General features: G+C 47.5%; 1 protein-coding gene across 3 annotated transcripts in view; it reads right to left on the minus strand.

Moving 5' to 3' along the window:
- LOC149366523 (uncharacterized) overlaps positions 1-18,068 on the minus strand; it is a 63,457-nt gene extending 45,389 nt beyond the window's left edge. The window contains exons 1-4 of one of the 3 annotated variants that reach the window (XM_089551251.1): positions 17,861-18,068; positions 8,793-8,965; positions 4,107-4,165; positions 2,946-3,011 (exon numbers count right to left, since the gene is read on the minus strand). In XM_089551251.1, the coding sequence (XP_089407377.1) occupies positions 2,946-3,011; positions 4,107-4,165; positions 8,793-8,965; positions 17,861-17,929 (367 nt within the window). In that variant the 5' untranslated portion in view covers positions 17,930-18,068. Of the gene's footprint in view, positions 1-2,945; positions 3,012-4,106; positions 4,166-8,792; positions 9,323-17,860 lie in introns of those variants that run through there. The other 2 variants (XM_089551243.1, XM_089551228.1) reach the window with 2 other exon arrangements.
- Positions 18,069-21,099: the final 3,031 nt, after the last annotated feature.

A 21,099-nucleotide genomic window follows, 5' to 3' on the forward strand; every position in this document is an offset into this window, starting at 1 on the left:
TGCCCACCCAAGTGACCCTACAAGAAAGGTGTTCGCCTTTTCGGATGTGCCACACTTATTTAAATGTATTATGAATCGCCTCAAGCAGCAGAGGTACCTGAAGAGGGAAGGCAAATGGATTAGGTGGGAAGATTATAGTGCAGTTTATAAGGAGGACCAGGACAAAGCTGGAGGCCTACGGGTGTGTCCAAAGATAACGCACAGTCACATATATCCAACTACATGTGAAAAAATGCGTGTAAAATTGGCAACGCAAGTGTTCAGCCGCTCTATGGCATCGGGCATTAAATTCTACAGAGAACAAGGTGTGCGCCGTCTTAGCGACAGTGAAGCAACTGAGGAATTTACTTTATTTTTGAATGACCTTTTCGATGCACTAAACCGACGTTTTCCGGCTGAAGGCATTACAAGGCAGAATTCAGACCTTGGGGTTATCAGCCATGGCATTCAATGGCTTGACAGCTGGGAGAAGGAACTTGAGCGCGGCTTGATAACAAAAGACATGTTTCTCACTAAGAGCACATCTGAGGGCGTTCGGGTCACATTGAAATCCACAAGAGACCTTTGTAATGTTCTCTTGCAGGATTTGAATTTTAAATATGTTTTAACAAGCAAGATGAACCAAGATCCAATTGAACGCTTCTTTGGAAAGGTAAGACTGGCTGGAAGACAAAATTACCACCCCTCAATGCCTACTTTCTTGCAGCTGTATCAGACATTGTCTATTTACACCCTTCTAAAGCCTCCTAAATTTGGCAACTGCAGAGTAGTTGAAGGGGAAAAGCCTCTCCTAGATGTGTCAGATTTCAGGGCTCTGATAAGCCAAAACAATGTCAAAGCATCATCAGCTGACATTGTAGATGATGTGAAGCAGAAACTGGAGAGCCTCATCTGCGTAGACGACTGGGAATGTGATGACATCATAAGCCAAACAAAAGGAGGAGCAGAAGCTGAAGTTGAAGACTGCATTATCTTTTATTTAGCAGGATTCATGAGCAGAAAAATGGAAAAATTCACCAACTGTCCTACATGTAAATCAGCGTTCAGTTCAGAAAAGAGCAGTACTGCTGAAGCAGCACTGACAAGTGCAAAGGACAGAGGAGGCCTTACACATCCAAATATGCATCTTTATAACTTACTGAAACAAGCTGAACGTTTGTTTGCAGCATATGCAGACACCCAGACTGTCTACTGGGACACAATTGATGGTGTTCTTGACACCTACACCATTACTTTTCCATGTAATGAGCACAAGGAAGAAGCAGTGGCTTAGTTGCTTCACTGCTATGTTAGCATGCGGATGAGGCAGCACTGCAGGCATGTTAACATTAACATGAGAAAGGAGGCTCAAGAAAAAAAGAAACTGGCTAAGCTTTGTTCCTCTTAACCGCAATTTTCATTAATATGTTCATACATGCCACAGTTTTTGCGACTTTTGCTGTTTACGTTAGGTGGAAAACTGCTGTTACCGCGCAGTGACACTGTGCATATCTTGAACATTTCACCCAGTTGCTGAAGTTTTTGTTTGCACTGGGCATATGGTGTGTAATAAAGTTGTGAAATATTTCGTTCTGTTTTTTAATTGTGGGTGTACATGACAGATGCTGATTACCTTATATTTTTCACCTCATTGTGAGTTTCGAAAGCGTACTTAACTGAACGCTGACCCCTGCACACTTGATGCACACTTGAGTCCTTAATGAGCCATTTAGTCTACAGTGAAAAGGAGCGTATTGAAAATTATGCCCGTTCTATGATAATTTGCATCGGAATAAAAATGCCGTTTTCTCAAGCTTTCATGTTGGGTTATGGTCCATGATCCGACTCGCCCTTTCGTCCCTTCTGATACATTACCCGCGCCAGACAGTTTTTACCTAATACGCAGCCTCTTCACAACTTGAGCCGTAAATAGCTGCGCTATACTAGTGCGCTGCGTCTTGAAAATTAGCCCAGTCAGCGAAACAATGTTTGAATGGTCTTCATATAGAGTGAATAAGAAACGATGAGCGTGAAGCAAAAAAAATTCCGGTGCAATAATTTTCCGCCATTGTGAGCGGAAAAGGGCACGAGGACCCCCACTTACATTTATTATGCTTAGATCTATGATTAGGTCGAATGAAGCATGAATTGAGCGAGGAAGCGAAACGTAAATGGGCTTCGAGTGCTGCTCGACCGAGTCCATATCATTAACTTCTTTACACAAGATAATTTCATACAAACGAAGTTTTAAGATTAGCACACTACTCATTTGAATTTCAAGCAACGAATTTCCTCAGCGCTTTGAAATCAATTCACGGCACCGAAGCGAAATTCGAGCTTGGGCAGCGGAACCTCAAGGCGCCAGCACCGTTCAGCTGGGCCCGCTGACATCGGCGCCATCTGTCGGCTTGCAGCCGAACTGCAAGGCCCGCCCCGCCGCGGCCGAACATAATCTGGACGCTCCGGCGGGCGCAGTGTCAACACCTCAGTATATTCTTGCACCGTGCCTTTTCCTTTCTCCTTTCCAAGCTCCAACTCCACTGCTTTCGCAGCTTAAAGGGTGTCCACTGCTGGTTACAACTGACAACGGTGACGGCAACGGCAACGGCGGCGGCGGCGACGCCGCGAAAAGCAGAAACGGGCGCCTAAGAGCTGCGCTCTAAAACAGCGCCGCGCGAACGCCTCTCGCCAGCGCGCGTCGTAAAACAGAAGAGAAGGAAACCCCGGAGAGCGACTGGCCTTGTGTGTGTGGCTGCCCCCTCCACCACCGCTCGCCGGCGCGACGCCAAGGGGATTGCGTTGCGTCAGCCATGATTGAATTGCTCGAGGCATGCCTATCGTCACGGGTATTGATATAAATGTTGCAACATGAAATTAGCACAAGCGAAGGTTCCTCAGCCATGTCTGCCGCTGTTACGCTGATGAACTTGTTCAAAATTTAAAAACTTCAGATGTGTGCCACTTACTCAGCACCAGGTAGTAGGCCAATCCGTTATACGGTTCCATCACCACGTCCATGAGCTCGTTGAAGCCTGAAATGAAGTGTCATAAACCCGCACGTTTCAGCAGCGTCCCATCTGGCGTGAGAAGAAACTGAAGCGATTCTACCAAGTGTCCGTTTCGTCAAAAGTATTCACTGGTATTACACGTGTGATTGGAGCAGAGTTAGGACATTGTTGGCCTCTATCGACGCTCCACTGGAACATTACTTTCATTTTAGAGCTTCCTAACCTTACGTGAGGCCCCCTTACAGCGAATTACCTATGGAGGAAGCAAGCATACTCTGAAAGCTACCCGTACCCGCCCTCACGTACGGAACTGATGACTTAAGGTGCTGTTAACAGTAACTGGAAGGAAATATTAGCGAAAGAATTTAGTCTAATAGCCCTCATGTCGTGCAACCTCGAATAGATATATGCAGCCTAATTGTGATTGAGCGAATTACACTATGCACCAATCAATCACCACCACTGCGCTTTGGATTGAAAGAAATCATTTCTTTTTTGACAGAGTCCATTTGCATTTCCTTTTGACGGCGGCTGTACGTTTCGGTTCGAGGGAACCCGTCATAAGTTTTACGCGAACGTCTTCATTCAATAAAAGATAGGTAATCCTTCATACAAGCGCTACTGAACAGACGCGTGCACACTTTCCGCCAGTTTTGTTTGCTAAACGTGAGAAATCTAAGCAAACGAGCGTAAAATGGGATGTTGCCTAGCAACAATGGCACTCTAGCATTCGCCCACGCTGCTGTTGTCTTCCGTCTGCGTTCATGCCGCGCACGCGTCACGCCGCCTGTTAGCAACCAGCGACAGTGCGCAAGCGCAAGCGAGGAGTGAGCTGAAGCACACGTCCAAGGGCCAGGAGTGATAAAATGATTCATCAAGGCAACTTCCAGCTGCCTTACACTGAGGAAGCTCCAAAAAAGTCTTCACTGAGGACTTTTCAGTATAAGCAAGCTTTCACTGTGACATAAGGCGGTCTGAGCACAACGAATACTCCTTACTGAGATCAAGAAGGTTTCAGAGTTTGGGCCTTACTAGATATGCGCTAACGGTGGAAAAGTTTTCTTCAATTTAATCAAGTGCCTATTTTGTAAATTATTACAGGAAATGTTTGAGTCTTACCTTGCCCCGCTAGCAGCAAAGAGTCACTTGCATCGTCGTATGAGTATGTGAGCTGGGCTCTGGAATCAAAAGAAGAAAATAACAACTGGAGGTAAGAAAATGTGTATCACTCGGTTTCGCGTGAAAAACCGCAAGTGGCCTGGCTAAGATGTTGCACTCGCTAAGAAGTCATCATCATCATCATCATCAGCCTGACTACACCCACTGCAGGACAAAGGCCTCTCCCATGTCTCTCCAATTAACCCTGTCATTTGTCAGTTGCCGCCACTGTATCCCCGCAAACTTCTTAATCTCATCCGCCCACCCGACTTTCTGCCGTCCCCTGCTACGTTTGCTTTCTCTTGGAATCCACTCTGTTACCCTTAAGGACCAGCAGTTATCTTGCTTTCGCATTACATGCCCTGCCCAAGCCCATTTCTTCGTCTTGATTTCAAATAAGATGTCATTAACCCGCGCTTGTTCCCTCACCCACTCTGCCCTCTCCCGATCTCTTAACATTACACCTATCATTTTTCTTTCCATAGCTCGCTTCGTTGTTCTTAACTTAAGCTGAACCCTCTTTGTTAGCCTCCACGTTTCTGCCCCATAGGTGAGTACCGGTAGGATACAGCTGTTGTATACTTTTCTCTTCAGGGATGTTGGTAAGCTAACATTCATGATCTGAGAGAAGCTGCCATATGCGCTCCACCCCATTCTTATTCTTCTAGTTATTTCCCTCTCATGATCCGGATCTGCGGTCACTACCTGCCCTATGTAGACATATTCTCTAACTACTTCCAGCACCTCGCTACCAATTGCGAACTGCTGTTCCCTTGCTAGGCTGTTGAACATTACTTTGGTTTTCTGCATCTTAATTCTTAGCCCCACGGTTCTGTTCTGCCTGTCTAACTGATTGATCATGCTTTGCAGTTCTTGTCCTCAGTGGCTTAGCAAGGCAATGTCATCAGCGAATCGCAAATTACTCAGGTATTCTCCATTAGCTCTTATCCCCAACTGTTCCCATTCCAGTCCCTGGAATACCTCCTGTAAGCAGGCAGTGAAGAGCATTGGCGAGATCATGTCTCCCTGCCTGACACCTTTCCGTATTGAAATTTTATGGCTGACTTTATGGAGAACTATAGTAGCTCTGCAATCGTTATAAATATCTTCCAATATTTTCACATAACACTCTTCTACGCCCTGATTCCGCAATGCCTGCATGACAGCTGAGGTTTCCACTGAGTCAAATGCTTTCTCGTAATCAATGAAGGCTATATATAGGGGTTGGTTATATTCTGCGCATTTCTCTATCACCTGATTGATAGTGTGAATTTGATCTATTGTCGAGTATTCTTTACGAAAGCCTGCCTGATCTGGTTGACTAAAGTCCAAGGTTGTCCTGACTGTATTAGCGATTACCTTAGTAAATACCTTGTAGGCAACGGACAATAAGCTGATTGGTCTGTAATTCTTCAAGTCCTTGACGTCTCCTTTCTTATGAATTAAGATAATGTTACCGTTCTTCCAAACTTCTGGTACTCTCGAGGTCACAAGGCATTGCGTATAGAGGGTGGCTAGTTATTGTAGCACAATCTCTCCTCCGTCCTTCAACCTGCTGTTACCTGATCCTCAGCAGCTGCTTTCCCTCTTTGCATTGCTCCTAAAGCTTTCTTTACTTCCTCCTTCGTTACTGGCGGGATGCCCCATTGCTGTGCTCGACTGCCTCCCTCAGTAACTTGATGATTACATTCGCTACTGCATAGATTTGTGTAGAACTATTCGGCTAATTCAACTATCGTATCCATATTGCTGATGACATTGCCCTGTTTGTCTTTTAGCGCATACATCTGGCTTTTGCCTATGCCCAGTTTTCTCCTCACCGATTTTAGGCTACCTCCGTTCCTTAGAGCATGCTCGATTTTCTCCTTGTTCAACTTTCTTATGTCGGCTACCTTGCGCTTATTTATTAACTTCGATAGCTCTGCTAGTTCTATCCTGTCTGTGGAGTTATACGTCCTCATGCTTTGGCATTTCTTAATCAGATCTTTAGTCTCCTGAGATAGCTTGCTGGTATCCTGTCGAACCATTCTACCACCTACTTCTGCGGCGCACTCTGTAACGATAGCTGTGAGATTATCATTCATTTTTTCAACACTAAGGTCGTCTTCATCAGTTAAAGCGGAAAATCTGTTTTGCAGCGACATTCTGAATTCCTCTACCTTCCCTCTTAATGCTAACTCGTTAATAGCCTTTCGCTTCACCAGTTTCCTCCGTTCCCTCTTCAAATCTAAGCTAGTACGAGACCTTACCATTCTGCGGTCGCTACAACGGACCTTACCGAGGACCTCCACATCCTCTACGATGCCAGGGTGTGTACACAGTATGAAGTCTATTTCATTTTTAGTCTCACCATTGGGGCTCTTCCACGTCCTCTTCTTGTTTGCTCGTTTGCGGAAGAAGGTATTCATAATCCGTAAATTATTTCTATCTGCGAACTCTACTAATAACTAGGGGTGTGCGAATATCAAATTTTTCGAATACGATTCGAATACGAATACTTGATTCCGAATATCGAATCGAATATCGAATAATCAAGGACAGACGCATTTAACCACTACAAAACATTTATTTGAGCACCCAAGAATATCACAGTTCAACTATCAGTGATGAAATGAGCACAAAAGGTGTCTGTGGCTGCACAAAAAGTATCACGGTCTCGAACATTGTTCTTAGAAGAATGGAAATATCAGATAAGATGGCTAGTACACAGAATTAATCAAAGATAGCTTGCCATAAGGTCAAAAGCGCGTTGTTGGGATGAACACAAAAAGTTGTCGTGAAGGAAAACCGACTGCTCCACATGGTCAGGCAGTAGTAGTTCCCTTCTAGCTGAAACGACTTCTCCAGCCACAGAAAATGCCCTCTCAATTGGCACTGAACTGGCTCGTATTGCGAGGTATTTCGTCCACAGCTCTGACTATACCAGCTTCGCAGGTATAGCCACAAAGAAGCTCACCAGTGCAGCCAGTTACTGCATGGCCCTACGTTACGCATTGCTCTGAGCGCCGCCATGTTGTTATGTCTCTGTCGATAGGACTTGCGGACCGAAATGAACGCCTGTGCTCGCAATCAAATATTCGGATAGATACGAATATTCGCGTCGTGTCGAATATTCGAAGCAACACGAATACTTGGATTTCGAATCAAATACGAACACTAAAAATATAATATTCGAATTATATTCGAAACTTTCCAATATTCGCACACCCCTACTAATAACGCTCCCCTACTGTTCCTAGAACCTATGCCATAGTCACCTACCGCCTTGTCACCTACCGTTAAGAAGTCACTTATCTCAATTTCACGCCTTTTAACACTCGAATGTACACTGCAGTCTCCGCTGTTAGTACGCTCACTCATTCGAATGCCTCCTTACGCAATGACTTCGTTTTTGTGTCCCTCTGTGTCCTCCGTGTCGCTGCTAAAACGCCATCAGTGCACTTGATTTTACAAAACTGAATCCAAAGCCAGGGAGACACCCTTTGTGTGTGGGCTGGAGTCCGGACCGAGCCCACAACTTCAAGGCCAGGCCCGGCCAGGCCCGCCGAAACGGGTACGGGCTTTTGGGCCGGTCCGAACCCGTGCAGACCTCAACTATAGGTGATCCCAACAGTTACCGTTCTACACAACTTCGAATAAACAATATAGATGGCAAGGGCAAGATAGAACTTTGAGGTAACCTTGAGGCAGGCATTACGATGGGAAATAAGCCATCGAAAAGAGAAAAATGTCTAATCGCAATATGGAAAGTGAAGCATGTTTGGGCAGTTGCAACGGACGTGTTTAACCTTCCTGAGAACGAAATGCTACAGGCCTAAATTCGACACCATAGACAATATTTGCCGTCAGTATACGCAAGACAGGGAGGCAAATGGGCGTGTTCTTGTAGAGAATACTGCTATCCAGCACCTAGTGCACGGGTCCACTTCCGAGATCCGAGACGCTTTGAAAAATAGGTTTGATTTAATAAATAGAAATAACTAAATGGAGTTTATGGTACTTCAGGATGAGAGCGACCAATTAATTTCACTAGGTGGAGAAGAATGTTGTCGTGGTTTCTAAGAATGCATACCAGTATCTGTGACTATCAACTATATATGTCTATTTTCCCCGTCTTGGTGAAAAAAGGAGCCTTCTATATATAATCTAGTCACCTGCTCGCTTCACTATGCAGTTGCCCACTTGGTGACGTTTCTGCTTTGGGCCAGATTGCCCAGCCCTATCATCATCATCAACGTGACCACGCCCACTGCTGGGCAAAAGTTTCTCCCATGTCTCTCCAATTAACCCTGTCCTTTGCCATTTGTGGCCACCGTATCCCCGCAAACTTCTTAATCTCATCCGCCCACCTAACTTTCTGGCGCCGCCCGCTACTTTTGCCTTCTCTTGGAATCCACTTCGTTACCTTTAAGAAGCAGCTGTTATCGTGCCTTCGCTTTACATGCCCTGCCCCAGCCCACTTCTTCCTCTTGATTTCGACTAGGATGCCATTAACCCGCGTTTGTTCCCTCACCCACCTTGCCCGCTTCCGGTCTCTTCACGTTACACCTATCATTTACAGCACCATCGTTACAGCACTATACGTGTAGCTAGATCCATCTGAGTTTTTAGTGGCCCAAGGCAACATGCACTGCCAAGATCACCCACTGTGTGTAGCTGTCGGGCTGGTCGTCTTGAGCCGTCCACGTGGTGATAGCGCAGGCATCGTCGGGAGTAGTAGTACAGTCGAACAAGCTGGTGAAGTTCACTGTCCGCGCCTCTTGAATAGAGGCACCAGTGCGGTAGCACTCATACATCAGGATGGGCCTCGACCGCGAGTCCTGCGCACCAGAACGGTAGAAACGGCAGCTTTTGAAACCGTGCAGGACGAATGAGTGGCTTGAAAGCCGAGGCCGGACGTGATACAGACTGCGTTGATATCCTAACGCGGTAGCGTTATAGGCCCCGTTTACCCAGCTATCCGGCGTCGACGTTGTCGGCGTTGTGAGCGGAAAATCAGCAGCATGACTCTCGCAGGTGATACACAGAGAGCAACCTAGGAGGCAGGTTCCTGCTTGAGTTTCTGCTTGAGTTCCTGTTTTCATTGTCGAGGAAATGGTCGTAGAAGGATTCAGTCTCTATGCTCATCCCTCCACTCATGTTCCGTTCAATGTATTTTGGTTTGTTGTTGTTGTTGTTGTTGTTGTGAATGAGAGAAGGATGAAAAGGTTTGGTTTGGTTTATGGGGTTTAACGTCCCAAAGCGACTAAGGCTATGAGAGACGCCGTAGTGGAGCGCTCCGGAAATTTCGACCACCTGGGGTTCTTTAACGTGCACTGACATCGCACAGTACACGAGCCTTTAGAATTTCTCCTCCAAAGAAATTCCAGCCGCCGCAGCCGGGATCGAACCCGCTTCTTTTGGGTCAGCAGCCGAACACCACAACCACTGAGCCACCGCGGCGGCTATAGAAGGATGAAAAGGAAAGTGCACGGGCCTGCCGACTGGCTCAAGCCGAGGCACCACTGCTGCCACGTGCAGATAGAGGAGAAGTCAAAGATAAGAGGAAAGAAAGAAATAAAAAGGAAAGACGCGCGTCGCAACAACCGCGTCCGCCGAAGCGGACCCTGGCCAAAAAAACAGATAACCGGCCAAAGCCGCGTTCGATCCACCACCTCCCTCGGTTTACCAGGACATGACACACTAAAAAAAAATTCAGGGTGATGGTGGTGAAAACTTTTAATTGTTGAAATAGAGTTTGGGAGCCACAGAGTGGCCCCGCTACATGGTCGGCGTCCCTAGTCCGGGACACCGCATGACAATGCCCCGTCTCTCGCCCGTTTCACCAGAGCCCTTTGGGACTCAAGCGAGGAGCAGTTGAGAAGGGCAGTCTCCCATGCCTCTCTGGAAGGGGTAGGGGAAGGGGGGAGGTGGGGATTTTGAGTACATGCCCACACCATGTGGAAGATATCACAGGTCTCCCCACAGTGCGGGCATCGCCCATCCGTGTTTGGATCGTAGTGCTTTAAGATTGCAGGACAGAGTAGAGTACCTGTCTGCAGGCGCCTGAAAGTTCGCTCCTCCGTCTTACTCAGCCCCTTTGCAGGGGCCGGGAAAAGACGGTGGATGTCGCTATAATGGTTTGGTTTGGTTTATGGGGTTTAACGTCCCAAAGCGACTAAGGCTATGAGAGACGCCGTAGTGGAGGTATCCGGAAATTTCGATCACCTGGGGTTCTTTAACGTGCACTGACATCGCACAGTACACGGGCCTCTAGAATTTCTTCTCCAAAGAAATTCTAGCCGCCGCGGCCGGGATCGAACCCGCGTCTTTTGGGTCAGCAGCCGAGCAAGCACCATAACCGCTGAGCCACCGCGGCGGCAGAGGATGTCGCTATAATGCGTTATAATTTCCCTGAAGCTTACGAGGTAATGAGGCCGCTGACGCGGCTGCCCGAGCGCTTATTCACCGGGCTCCTCATCCCAGCTCTTCTGGCTCGGAGACTAACCAGCCGCTGCTGCGATTCAGGGAAATTATAACGCATTATAGCGACATCCCTGAATCGCAGCAGCGGCTGGTTAGTCTCCGAGCCAGAAGAGCTGGGATGAGGAGCCCGGTGAGTAAGCGCTCGGGCAGCCACGTCAGCGGCCTCATTACCTCGTAAGCCCTGGTGGCCTGGAGCCCAAATGATTCTTTTGGGTGTTGGATCAGTGGCAGTCCGTCTTAGAATACAAGCAGCTAAGGGGGAGATCTCCCCTGCCAAGTAATGATCACATGCTTTTCGGGAGTCCGTAATGATGATTCTCGAATTGGCGTGGGCAGCAGCAAGCGCTCACCACTGGATGACGTCACACATAATTAATGAAAATTGTATTTGAGGAAGGGAAATCACGCAGTAACTGTCTCACATATCTCGGCGGACATCCGTCATCCCTTTGCAGGGGAAGGTAGGAAGTGGGAGCGAAAGAAGAAAAAGAAAGAGGGGCCGTAATGAAGAAAATGAAAAATTCAGGGGGCACTTTGACTGTCTAAAGTGCGTAGAGGCGAAAGCGTTTTCCGCACTACTTTCAGTGCTTCTGTGGCACTGGTGGCGTCACATGTAATTGAGTACTAATTACTAAGTGATGACAAATCACTAATTAATGGTTAATTACTGATTAATGCCTGAATACTAATTAACTGCTAATTAAGCTCAACCTTAAGCTTCGCCTTTAGGAGTGGAACGCGACAGCGTGTTGTAGCGCTGCCAGGGAGTCCACGGAACGCCACCACCCGTTCGGCGCGATGCCTTGCCGTTTCAACGCAACGGTTTTTGAGGAAAGGAAATGGCGCAGTAAATCTCTGTCATCTCGGTGGACACCTGAACCGCACCGTAGAGGAACGGAGGAAGTGGGAGTGAAAGAATGAAGATGGCCCGTAATGAAGAAAATGAAAATTGTATTTGAGGAAAGAAAATTACGCAGTAACTGTCTCACATATCTCGGTGGACACCCGTCAAAATTCAGGGGGGGGGGGGTGCACTTTTTTGACCTAAAGTGTGGTCACTGATCTGTGGTTAAGATGTCAAGCTTCGCCTCTAAGAGTGGAACGCGAGAGCGTCTTGCAACGCTGCCAGGGAGTCCATAGAACGCCATCGCCCATTCGGTTCTACGCCTCGCTCGTCGGTAAATTTGTTTTTGAGGAAAGGAAATGTATTTCTCTCTCATATCTCGGTGGACACCTAAACCTCGCCGGAAGGGAAGGGAGGAGAATGGCAATGAGCGAAGACACCGTATTCACTAGACGTGCCTTTATTCGTTCCAAACCATCGAGCTGGCATGGTGGAGTGGATAGCATGCTCGTCTCGCACTCCGAAGACCGGGGTTCGATTCCCGAGCTCGACCAATTTCTTACCAGGTTTTATTTATTTATATGGCCTGACTAGAGAAGTTAATTAGGCTAATTGGTTAATTAAGCAATTAACTAAGCTCAGTTCCCCTTGGAGCATCACTATATGGCCCCTTCAATTGGTTGCATGGTTACTAGCCAAAGTACAATTGGCCCCGTTTGAAATTGCCGCACTGTGACGTCACGACCGTTTTGACCAACTGAAAAGCGTGACATTCTCTGTCGACAACTGCTGCTTACAACGATGAGACATTAAAGGCTTTCGCCTTAAAATTATATCTGAGGAAAGGAAACTGCGCAGTAACTGTCTCACATCTCAGCGGACACCCGTCAAAAGCGTGACACCTCTGCTGACAAGCTTCTGCTGACAGCCTTCTGTCGACAATGCTGAGGTATTAAAGGCTTTCGCGTTAAAAGAGTACGTAAAATGCCCCTCTTTCCGTACAGTAAGACATTTTTCTATAATCTGCATAGCGAGACATTGCCAGTTAAAACATTCATTTAAATTTTTGGGGGCCGCTCTGGTTAGACTTCTGACGTCAAGACTGAATAGTACTCTATGATTGCCATTAGCAGTGAATTGTGCAATAGACTAGCGTCAGAAATCCGCGCGAAAAAAAATTGTCTTGACACAGCGAAGTCTGCTTGGGAAAACGGCCGGCAGTGACGACACCTCTATCTCATTTTTAGAACTTTTTCTAGCTTATAAAACCTCCAATTTCAAGTGGTCTCCAGTATTCCTTTAATGGTCGCCTCTCATGCCGCTTGAGTCAAATTGATACCAACCACCGGCGTTACCCACACAATGCTACAGCTCTCACTGAAAATCTGTTGATTTTTTTTCTTGGAGACTCCAAAAATATCGAGGTTTACACCAGAACTGTATTTCTGCCTTACAAATGCAGATATGCGTTTCTGAAATTGGTTTGACATGCATAAAATGCGTGTAGAAATTCATGCGGGAATTCAGGTAGAAACGTGTCTTCATTTCACTCCAAGCGACAGGAGATTTAACCGACGGTCTCCGAACTAAGTCGCTTTGCATTAGCAACACGTGTCGTAATTCCCAGAGGGATAGTGAGAGCCTAAATGTGTCCTTGAGGCCTGTCAGTAAGCGGTCGAGCTCTTTTCCCAAACAACCGTCACGCTGGCTCATCTGCAAAATTGGAGCTGGCCAGCTGTTCGGACTATAACGCAGCGCCACCTCTCAGAAACAATTGCATTTCGCAGGTCCCGTTCGCCCTCTCTTTAATCTCGGAGGACACACATGACATCCAGTTAGTGGCGTACGCAAAGGGGGGGGGGGGGGGGGGGGGGGGGGGGGGGTGCAGAACCGAAACATTGCGTTCACGTGAATAGGCAAAATGGCGAATGCTCGTCACAGAATAGCTTCAAAAAAATTCAGGGGGCACTTTGACTGTCTAAAGTGGGTAGAGGCGGAAGCGTTTTCCGCACCACCTTCGCTGTTTCTGTGGCACCGGTGGCGTTACATATAATTGAGTACTAATTACTAAGTGATCACAAATCACTAATTAATGGTTAATTACTGATTAATGCCTGAATACTAATTAACTGCTAATTAATGACGCTTAAGCTTCGCCTTTAGGAGTGGAACGCGACAGCGCGTTGTAGCGCTGCCAGGGAGTCCACGGAACACCACCCGTTCAGCGCGATGCCTTGCCCTTTGAACGCAACGCTTTTTGAGGAAAGGAAATGGCGCAGTAATTCTCTGTCATCTCGGTGGACACCTGAACCGCACCGTAGAGGAAGGGAGGAAGTGGGAGTGAAAGAAGATAGGTAAAGAGGAGCCGTAATGAAGAAAATGAAAATTGTATTTGAGGAAAGGAAATTACGCAGTAACTGTCTCACAAAATTCAGGGGGGCACTTTTTTGACCTAAAGTGTGGTCACTGATGCCCCTAAGAGTGGAACGCGACAGCGTCTTGCAACGCTGCCAAGGAGTCCAAGAACGCCATCGCCCATTCGGTTCTACGCCTCGCTCATCAGTAAATTGGTTTTTGAGGAAAGGAAATGTATCTGTCTCTCATTTGTCGGTGGACACCTAAACCTCGCGGGAAGGGAATGGAGGAGGATGAGAGTGAGTGAAGACACCGTATTCACTAGACGCGCCTTTGTTCATTCCAAACCATCGAGCTGGCATGGCGGAGTAGATAGCATGCTCGTCTCTCACGCCGAAGACCGGGGTTCGATTCCTGAACTCGACCAATTTCTTAGTCGGTTTTATTTATTTATATGACCTGACTAGTAAATCTAATTAGGCTAATTGGGTAATTAAGCAATTAACTGAGCTCAGTCCCACTTAATTGGAGCATCACTATACGATCCCTTCAATTGGTTGCATGGTTACTAGCCAAAGTACAATTGGCCCCGTTTGAAATTCGCGCACTGTGACGTCACGACCGCTTCCACCAATTGAAAAGCGTGACATTTTCTGTCGACAACTGCTGCTTACAACGATGAGACATTAAAGGCTTCCGCCTTAATAAATTGGGCGACACTTAAAGGGGAACTCCCCTATTATTTCTACCTCATCAAACATCAAAGTTCACTGAAACGTTGACGGTACGTTTTCCGCAGTATTTTGGTCATTTGTGCCAAATTTTGCAGCGGGGCGGGGTTTTGTTCCAGCCTAAATTAATTTTGAAATTTCCCATTTCGTGGCCTCAGTTACGGCGATTTTTACGGGCAACGTTGCGTGTGTGACGTCACTGGATGCACGGCCGGCGGTATTCGTCATTTCAGACAAGTAATGAGCAAAGCTGTGGGTTACAGCCGCCAGTTTAGCCAGTAAAATTGCATACGAGAGCTTTATTGGCGCTATCCGCGACATCATAGGTTGGTTTGTCAGGATGTCATAGCTTGTTCGCAATCCAGTTTACGTTTGGGTTTCCTGGTTTTTGCTCTTTTCGCTCTTTTTAGATACTTCTCGGCATTCTGGAAAAAGTCAGGGGGCACTTTGACTGTCTAAAGTGCATAGAGGCGAAAGCGTTTTCTGCACCACTTTGACTGCTTCTGTGGCACTGGTGGCGTCACATGTAATTGAGTACTAATTACCAAGTTATGACAAATCACTAATCAATGTTTAATTACTGATTAATGCCTGAATACTAATTAACTGCTAATTAATGACGTTCAAGCTTCGCCTTTAGGAGTGGAACGCGACAGCGTGTTGTAGCGCTGCCAGGGAGTCCACGGAACACCACCACCCGTTCGGCGCGATGCGTTGTCGTTTGAACGCAACGAATTTTGAGGAAAGGAAATTACGCAGTAACTGTCTCACATATCTCGGTGGACAGCCGTCAAAATTCAGGGGGGGGGGGGTGCACTTTTTTGACCTAAAGTGTGGTCACTGATGTGTGGTTAAGATGTCAAGCTTCGCATCTAAGAGTGGAACGCGAGAGCGACTTGCAACGCTGCCAGGGAGTCCATAGAACGCCATCGCCCATTCGGTTCTACGCCTCGCTCATCGGTAAATTGGTTTTTGAGGAAAGGAAATGTATCTGTCTCTCATACCTCGGTGGACACCTATACCTCGCCGGAAAGAAAGGCAGGAGGATGGCAGTGAGCGAAGACACCGTATTCACTAGACGCGCCTTTGTTCATCCCGAACCATCGAGCTGGCATGGCGGAAGTTACACACCGGGACGTTACCAGTTAAAAAGTTTCTAGAGGGAAAGGATTTCTTTTTAGCGTGGGGATCGAACTGCTTAATTTGTAAACAGCCTGAAACAATAGACCATGTTTTTTTTGCTTTGCTGGGAAGGGGTTTATTTTTGGGACGTGTTACAAAGGACCATAAAGAAAGAGCTACCACTTGACGCGCACGGAATTCGCTATTTAAGCACTGATAATGAGGACGGGGCACCTTTTGATCTCATAATGCTCTTGGGCCTCCACTGTATATGGCGCTCCAGAATGGCAGGCTACCATTGTGACAAAGACGCACGACCGGCCCGAATTTATTTTCGGGAAAGCATGGACTGGTTTCTTGCAATCTACGTGGACGCGTCCGGCCCGGACCCCAGGGGATGGTACACGGCCGCGGTTGTCCACGAGGGTAAAACAGTAGACGCCCTTACTTTCAAGGCCCAGTCACCAATTCACGCAGAAGAGGTTGCCATCGCTTTGGCAGCCTCTCACACCTCCTCCAAATACATAATCACCGACTCGCGAGGGGCTTGCCGTAACGTCACGCAAGGGTGGGTTACTCCCCTAGCTTATCGCATTTACCAAAATTGTAGCCGAGACTCGGATCCCGCGCACCGATCTCTCGTTTGGGCTCCAGGTCACCAAGGCGTCCAGGGAAATGAGGCAGCCGACGCCGCCGCCCGCGCGCTCTCTCTCCGGGCATTTCCCACGGGACCCGACGCCGACCAGGACACTGACTTCAATCCGATTTATACTTTTAAAGAAATATGCGAGTATTACAAATCCACGCACCAAACTCTTCCCACCCCGTGCAAAGGACTGGGGAAGGTCAACGAGCGGGTACTCCTGCGCCTGCTCACCAACACGATGTTGTGCCCGGCAACTCTGCAACATTTCGATCCTCAATTCGACGGGCGGTGCTCACACTGTGGGGAGGTGTCTGACACCTACCACATGATGTGGGCCTGTCAGCAGAACCCATCCCTACCCCCTACCCCAAACCCCACCCGAGAGGACTGGGAGGCGACCCTGTCCGGTTGCTGCACCCTCGAGGCCCAAAGGGCCTTAACGCAGCGCGCCCGGGCTGCGGCAAACGCCAATGGGGTACCTGTCTAGGCATCCCACCTAGTGGTTGTAAGGGCGTGACCCTTCAGGTCACGACCCCCAACACCTCTCCCTATGATTTAATAAATGTTTTCACCACCACCACCACCCGAGTGGCTCTCAAGACTAGAGCCGTTGTGTATGTTGCGGGAATTTTAAGCTGACGAAGCCAGTCTCGTGCTGGCTGACCACGACAGTGTCGTATGTATATAGCGTTATGTGTATTTTTGTTGTGCAATGTCATGAGCCAAAGCCAGGCAATAAAAAAAAAAAAGCTGGCTTGGCGGAGTGGATAGCATGCTTGTCTCTCACGCCGAAGGCCGGCGTTCGATTCCCGAGCTCGACCAATTTCTTACTCGGTTTTATTTATGTACATGGCCTGACTAGAAAAGTTAATTAGGCTAATTGGGTAATTAAGCAATTAAATAAGCTCAGTCTCACTTACTTGGAGCATTGCTATATGATCCCTTCAATTGGTTGCATGGTTACTATCCAAGGTACAATTGGCCCCGTTTGAAATTGGCGCACTGTGACGTCACGACCATTTCGACCAACTGAAAAGCGTGACATTTCTGTCGACAACTGCTGCTTACAACGATGAGACATTAAAGGCTTTCGCCTTAAGACCATATTTTGCACCGGAGAGAGGGCACTCAAAGGATTGCAATGTGGCTGTCAACTAGAAACTTTCAAAAACATAAGACGGCTAAATTTTAGTGCTTGTTTTCCACTCCTCTACAGAAAAACTACCACTCCGGGTATTTATAAATGCAATCCGCTGGGCTTACGCCCTAGACCTTGCGGCCCATCACTCCTCTCATCAGACACGTCTAAAAACGTTTCATTAATGACTGCATCTGAATGTCTGAGCTCGATGTCACGTAAAACACGCAGTCGTAGCTGTGATTAGCAAGATTTGGCAAAGCAGCTCTGATCCAGATTATGGCCCTCACTACGAAAATAAGTCAACAGATCCCTCCCTTTTTCACGCATTGCTAAAGCGTCCTCTCACATTCAAAGCAATGTTAACAAACTCGGGTAGTTACGAAGGTGGCGTGCAAAGAGCCTCTAAAATACCTGGTAGAAATTCCAGGTGGGGTCTTCTGTGGCGAGCAGCGGAGACAGTAAAGCGAGCAGAAGTCTCATGGTGGGTCTTGTGCCGTCGTATCGTCAGAGAACCTATGCTGTGTACCGCAGTCCTGCCCACAAATTTATAGGCCGGACAAGAATCTTTGAGACAAAGGACCGAAACTTGTTTTTCGACCCTGGCTCATTACACGTGCACTCGCTCGAGTATTTTCATGACAGCTCGTCCTGGCAGTCGGATTGTCATAACATGCCGCTCACAGCTTGTCGGAATGCGCGTTCAGTGTAGTTTGAAAGCATGCTTTTTCTCTGCCGCATATCCGTCTTATCATGCATTCCTGACCCGATAACGAGTCTACATATGGGTCATCGTGCGCATATGGCAGGTTCTCCCAGATCATGAATGGCACTTTCCCAATATCCCTCAAGAGAAAAGTCTACAACAACTGTATCTTACCGGTACTCACATATGGGGCAGAAACGTGGAGGCTAACAAAGAGGGTTCAGCTTAAGTTAAGGACAACGCAGCGAGTTATGGAAAGAAAAATGATAGGTGTAACGTTAAGAGATCGGAAGAGGGCGGAGTGTGTGAGGGAACAAACGCGGGTTAATGACATCCTAGTCGAAATCAAGAGGAAGAAATGGGCTTGGGCAAGGCATGTAATGCGAAGGCAATACAACCGCAGGTCCTTAAGGGTAACGGAGTGGATTCCAGGAGAAGGCAAACGTAGCAGGGGACGGCAGAAACTTAGGTGGGCGGAGGAGATTAAGAAATTTGCGGGGATATACAGTGGCCGCAAGTGGCAAAGGACAGGGTTAATTGGAGAGACATGGGAGAGGCCTTTGCCCTGCAGTGGGTGTAGTCAGGCTGATTATGATGATGATGATGATGATGATGATGAATGTTGAGGCAGTGAGCAGCGCGCCGACCCTACCACGCGCACCGACGAAACAAACATTGGACATAGCACACTGTTTTGACCAGTACTGCGGGGCTTTGTCTGGCTCTTTATTTTTGATCAGTTATCCTTCAGGTAAAAAGTAATTACACCGCTTAATTCTCACTGATCAACAACACAAAAAAAATTGCAAGGGACACTTCAGTTCCGCCTTAAGAGCATGACGCGATAGTTTTATTGAGTTAGTGCCCGCATATGCAAAATTGGTTATTCTTCGCTTAAAATTCATAGATTCCTGACAGTACTTACGCCACTCATGGCGCAGTGGTGCAGAGGTTAGAGGGAAACTGCATAGGTTTTAGAAATCGATGAGCTTAAGAGGGTCGAATGTGTCAAATTTGCAGGTAAAGCATGCGAAGTCTTTTTGGGCTGGCACTTTAAATAGTGAAGTAATTTCCAATTAAAATCCGGACGCGCTTGAAGCTTCTCCGCAAGCGCACCACGGCAAGTGTGTGTGTGTGTGGGGGGGGGGGGGGGGGCCTGTTGACGTCATCGAAGGTATCGGTACATTTCCAAAGCATAAACGCCTGCTGTGAAGGGAAAAAAGATGCCCAGGCTTAGCTTGGTTAAGCCAAGAATGCGTTGCATATTGCGCGGTCTTTTTGCGCGAGGTATTGCTTGGTGGCACTCGATTTTCTCAGCAGCTTTTCCTCCGTGACGTATGGATGGATGGATGGATAGGAGCGCCCCCTTTGAAACGGGGCGGTGGCAACCGCCACCATGCTCAGCCGTCCTTTTTTTTCCTTTTTTTTTCTTCTTTTTCTCTTTTCTTTCTTTTTTCTCTTTTTTTTCACGTGGTTTGGTGACGTCACGTCACGTGGTTTGGTGGCTGCCCGGCCGCGCCCAAGGGCTGAACTGAGTGATTGCAATATGCTACGCATAAAAAACAACTCCACCGAAGCCCAACCCTACCGAGAGTTGTTTGGCGAGAGTTGTTTGGCAGCGTCTAACGAGTCAGGGCAGGGTGTGGCTGGCGAAATTTGAAATCATACCTTGCTTGACGTCACGCTGAGTTTTCGTGCACTCCTTCCGTGCATTGAGGAGAAGCGCAAAATTCAATCGTCGATTACGTCACTATTTTAAATGCTAGTGCAAAAACACTTGGCATGCTTTACCTACAGCCTATATAGAATTGAATCCTTGAATATCGCGAAATTCTCAAAAACATGCTGCAGGTGCCCTTTAAGCAACGTGCTACTGCCCGGAGATGGCAGGTGCTGCAATGGGTGGGGCTTGTGCAACCTCTCGCGACCAATCGTTAATTCAGCTTCCACCTTCCACTCTGCGCAGTTTGTTCCCAATCAGGTGGACAAGTTGTGAAGACCCCACAAGGTCACGTGACCTCAGTGGCCCACCTGCCTCCTATAGGTTGGTTCTCTGGGGTTTTTCGTGCATTTTTCGATCACGGTCACCGACGCCGAACTTTCTGCGACACGAGCTCTGTAACGCTACCGAGCTAAAATACTCCATGATTGGCTTGGTTTTCGGCATGTGCTTAACAGGAAGAATGTACCCTCAACGTTAGGCTTGGTGAACATCGTAATTCCCCAAAAGATCATTATGGGAATCTTCCTGAGCATTGCCGAGAATGCAGCAAAAAAGGAGAGCAGAAGGGAAAAAATTGCAAACCGATTGTTTCTAGTACGGTCATACTTTTCAGACATCGTGATCAGCGCGTACGCGAGATAATGAAGACATACCATAATGCCGCGAGTCTTTGTAGCGTTTGTTTGTTGTGTTTATTTGTTCATGCTTCAAGGCTGCCGGCACGCCGCTTTATCGCTTCGTTTGTGACGCAAGACGCGCCTAGAATTATCTCTATGGATCGAATCCGGACGGAGCCGACTCTAGTTTGTGCCAGAATGTTCTAGTAACTTCTAAAGCTTTATCTCGAAGATTCGCTGTCGGCTTTAAAAAGAGCACGGCCGACAGCGGCGGGCATTCTGTTCGACGACCGCCGAGCACGCTCGTTGCTACGCCGCCGCCGAGTGATTCAGTTCTTTGCGGGCGCAAGTGAGCCCGAATAAAGAGATTCGTTTCGAAGACATTCTCGCTGTGTTCCTGTTCGCCGGACTTCAGTCACCACTACGTGACAATATTAGGAAATGTCAGAATCTTTGTATCAGTGTGCCCTCTGTTAATTTGGCAGACTGTGAAATCGATTTTTTAGCCTAAGCGTTGCACTGACTTCCTTCTTTGATAACGGTTTTTAACTGATCCTTCCACAGCGATGAGTGGCGCCTGATGCATTAATTCCATGTTTCCCTCTGA

Source organism: Amblyomma mixtum, chromosome 1, assembly GCF_055824585.1.
Source record: "Amblyomma mixtum isolate Tamu chromosome 1, ASM5582458v1, whole genome shotgun sequence".
NCBI lineage: Eukaryota > Metazoa > Arthropoda > Arachnida > Ixodida > Ixodidae > Amblyomma > Amblyomma mixtum.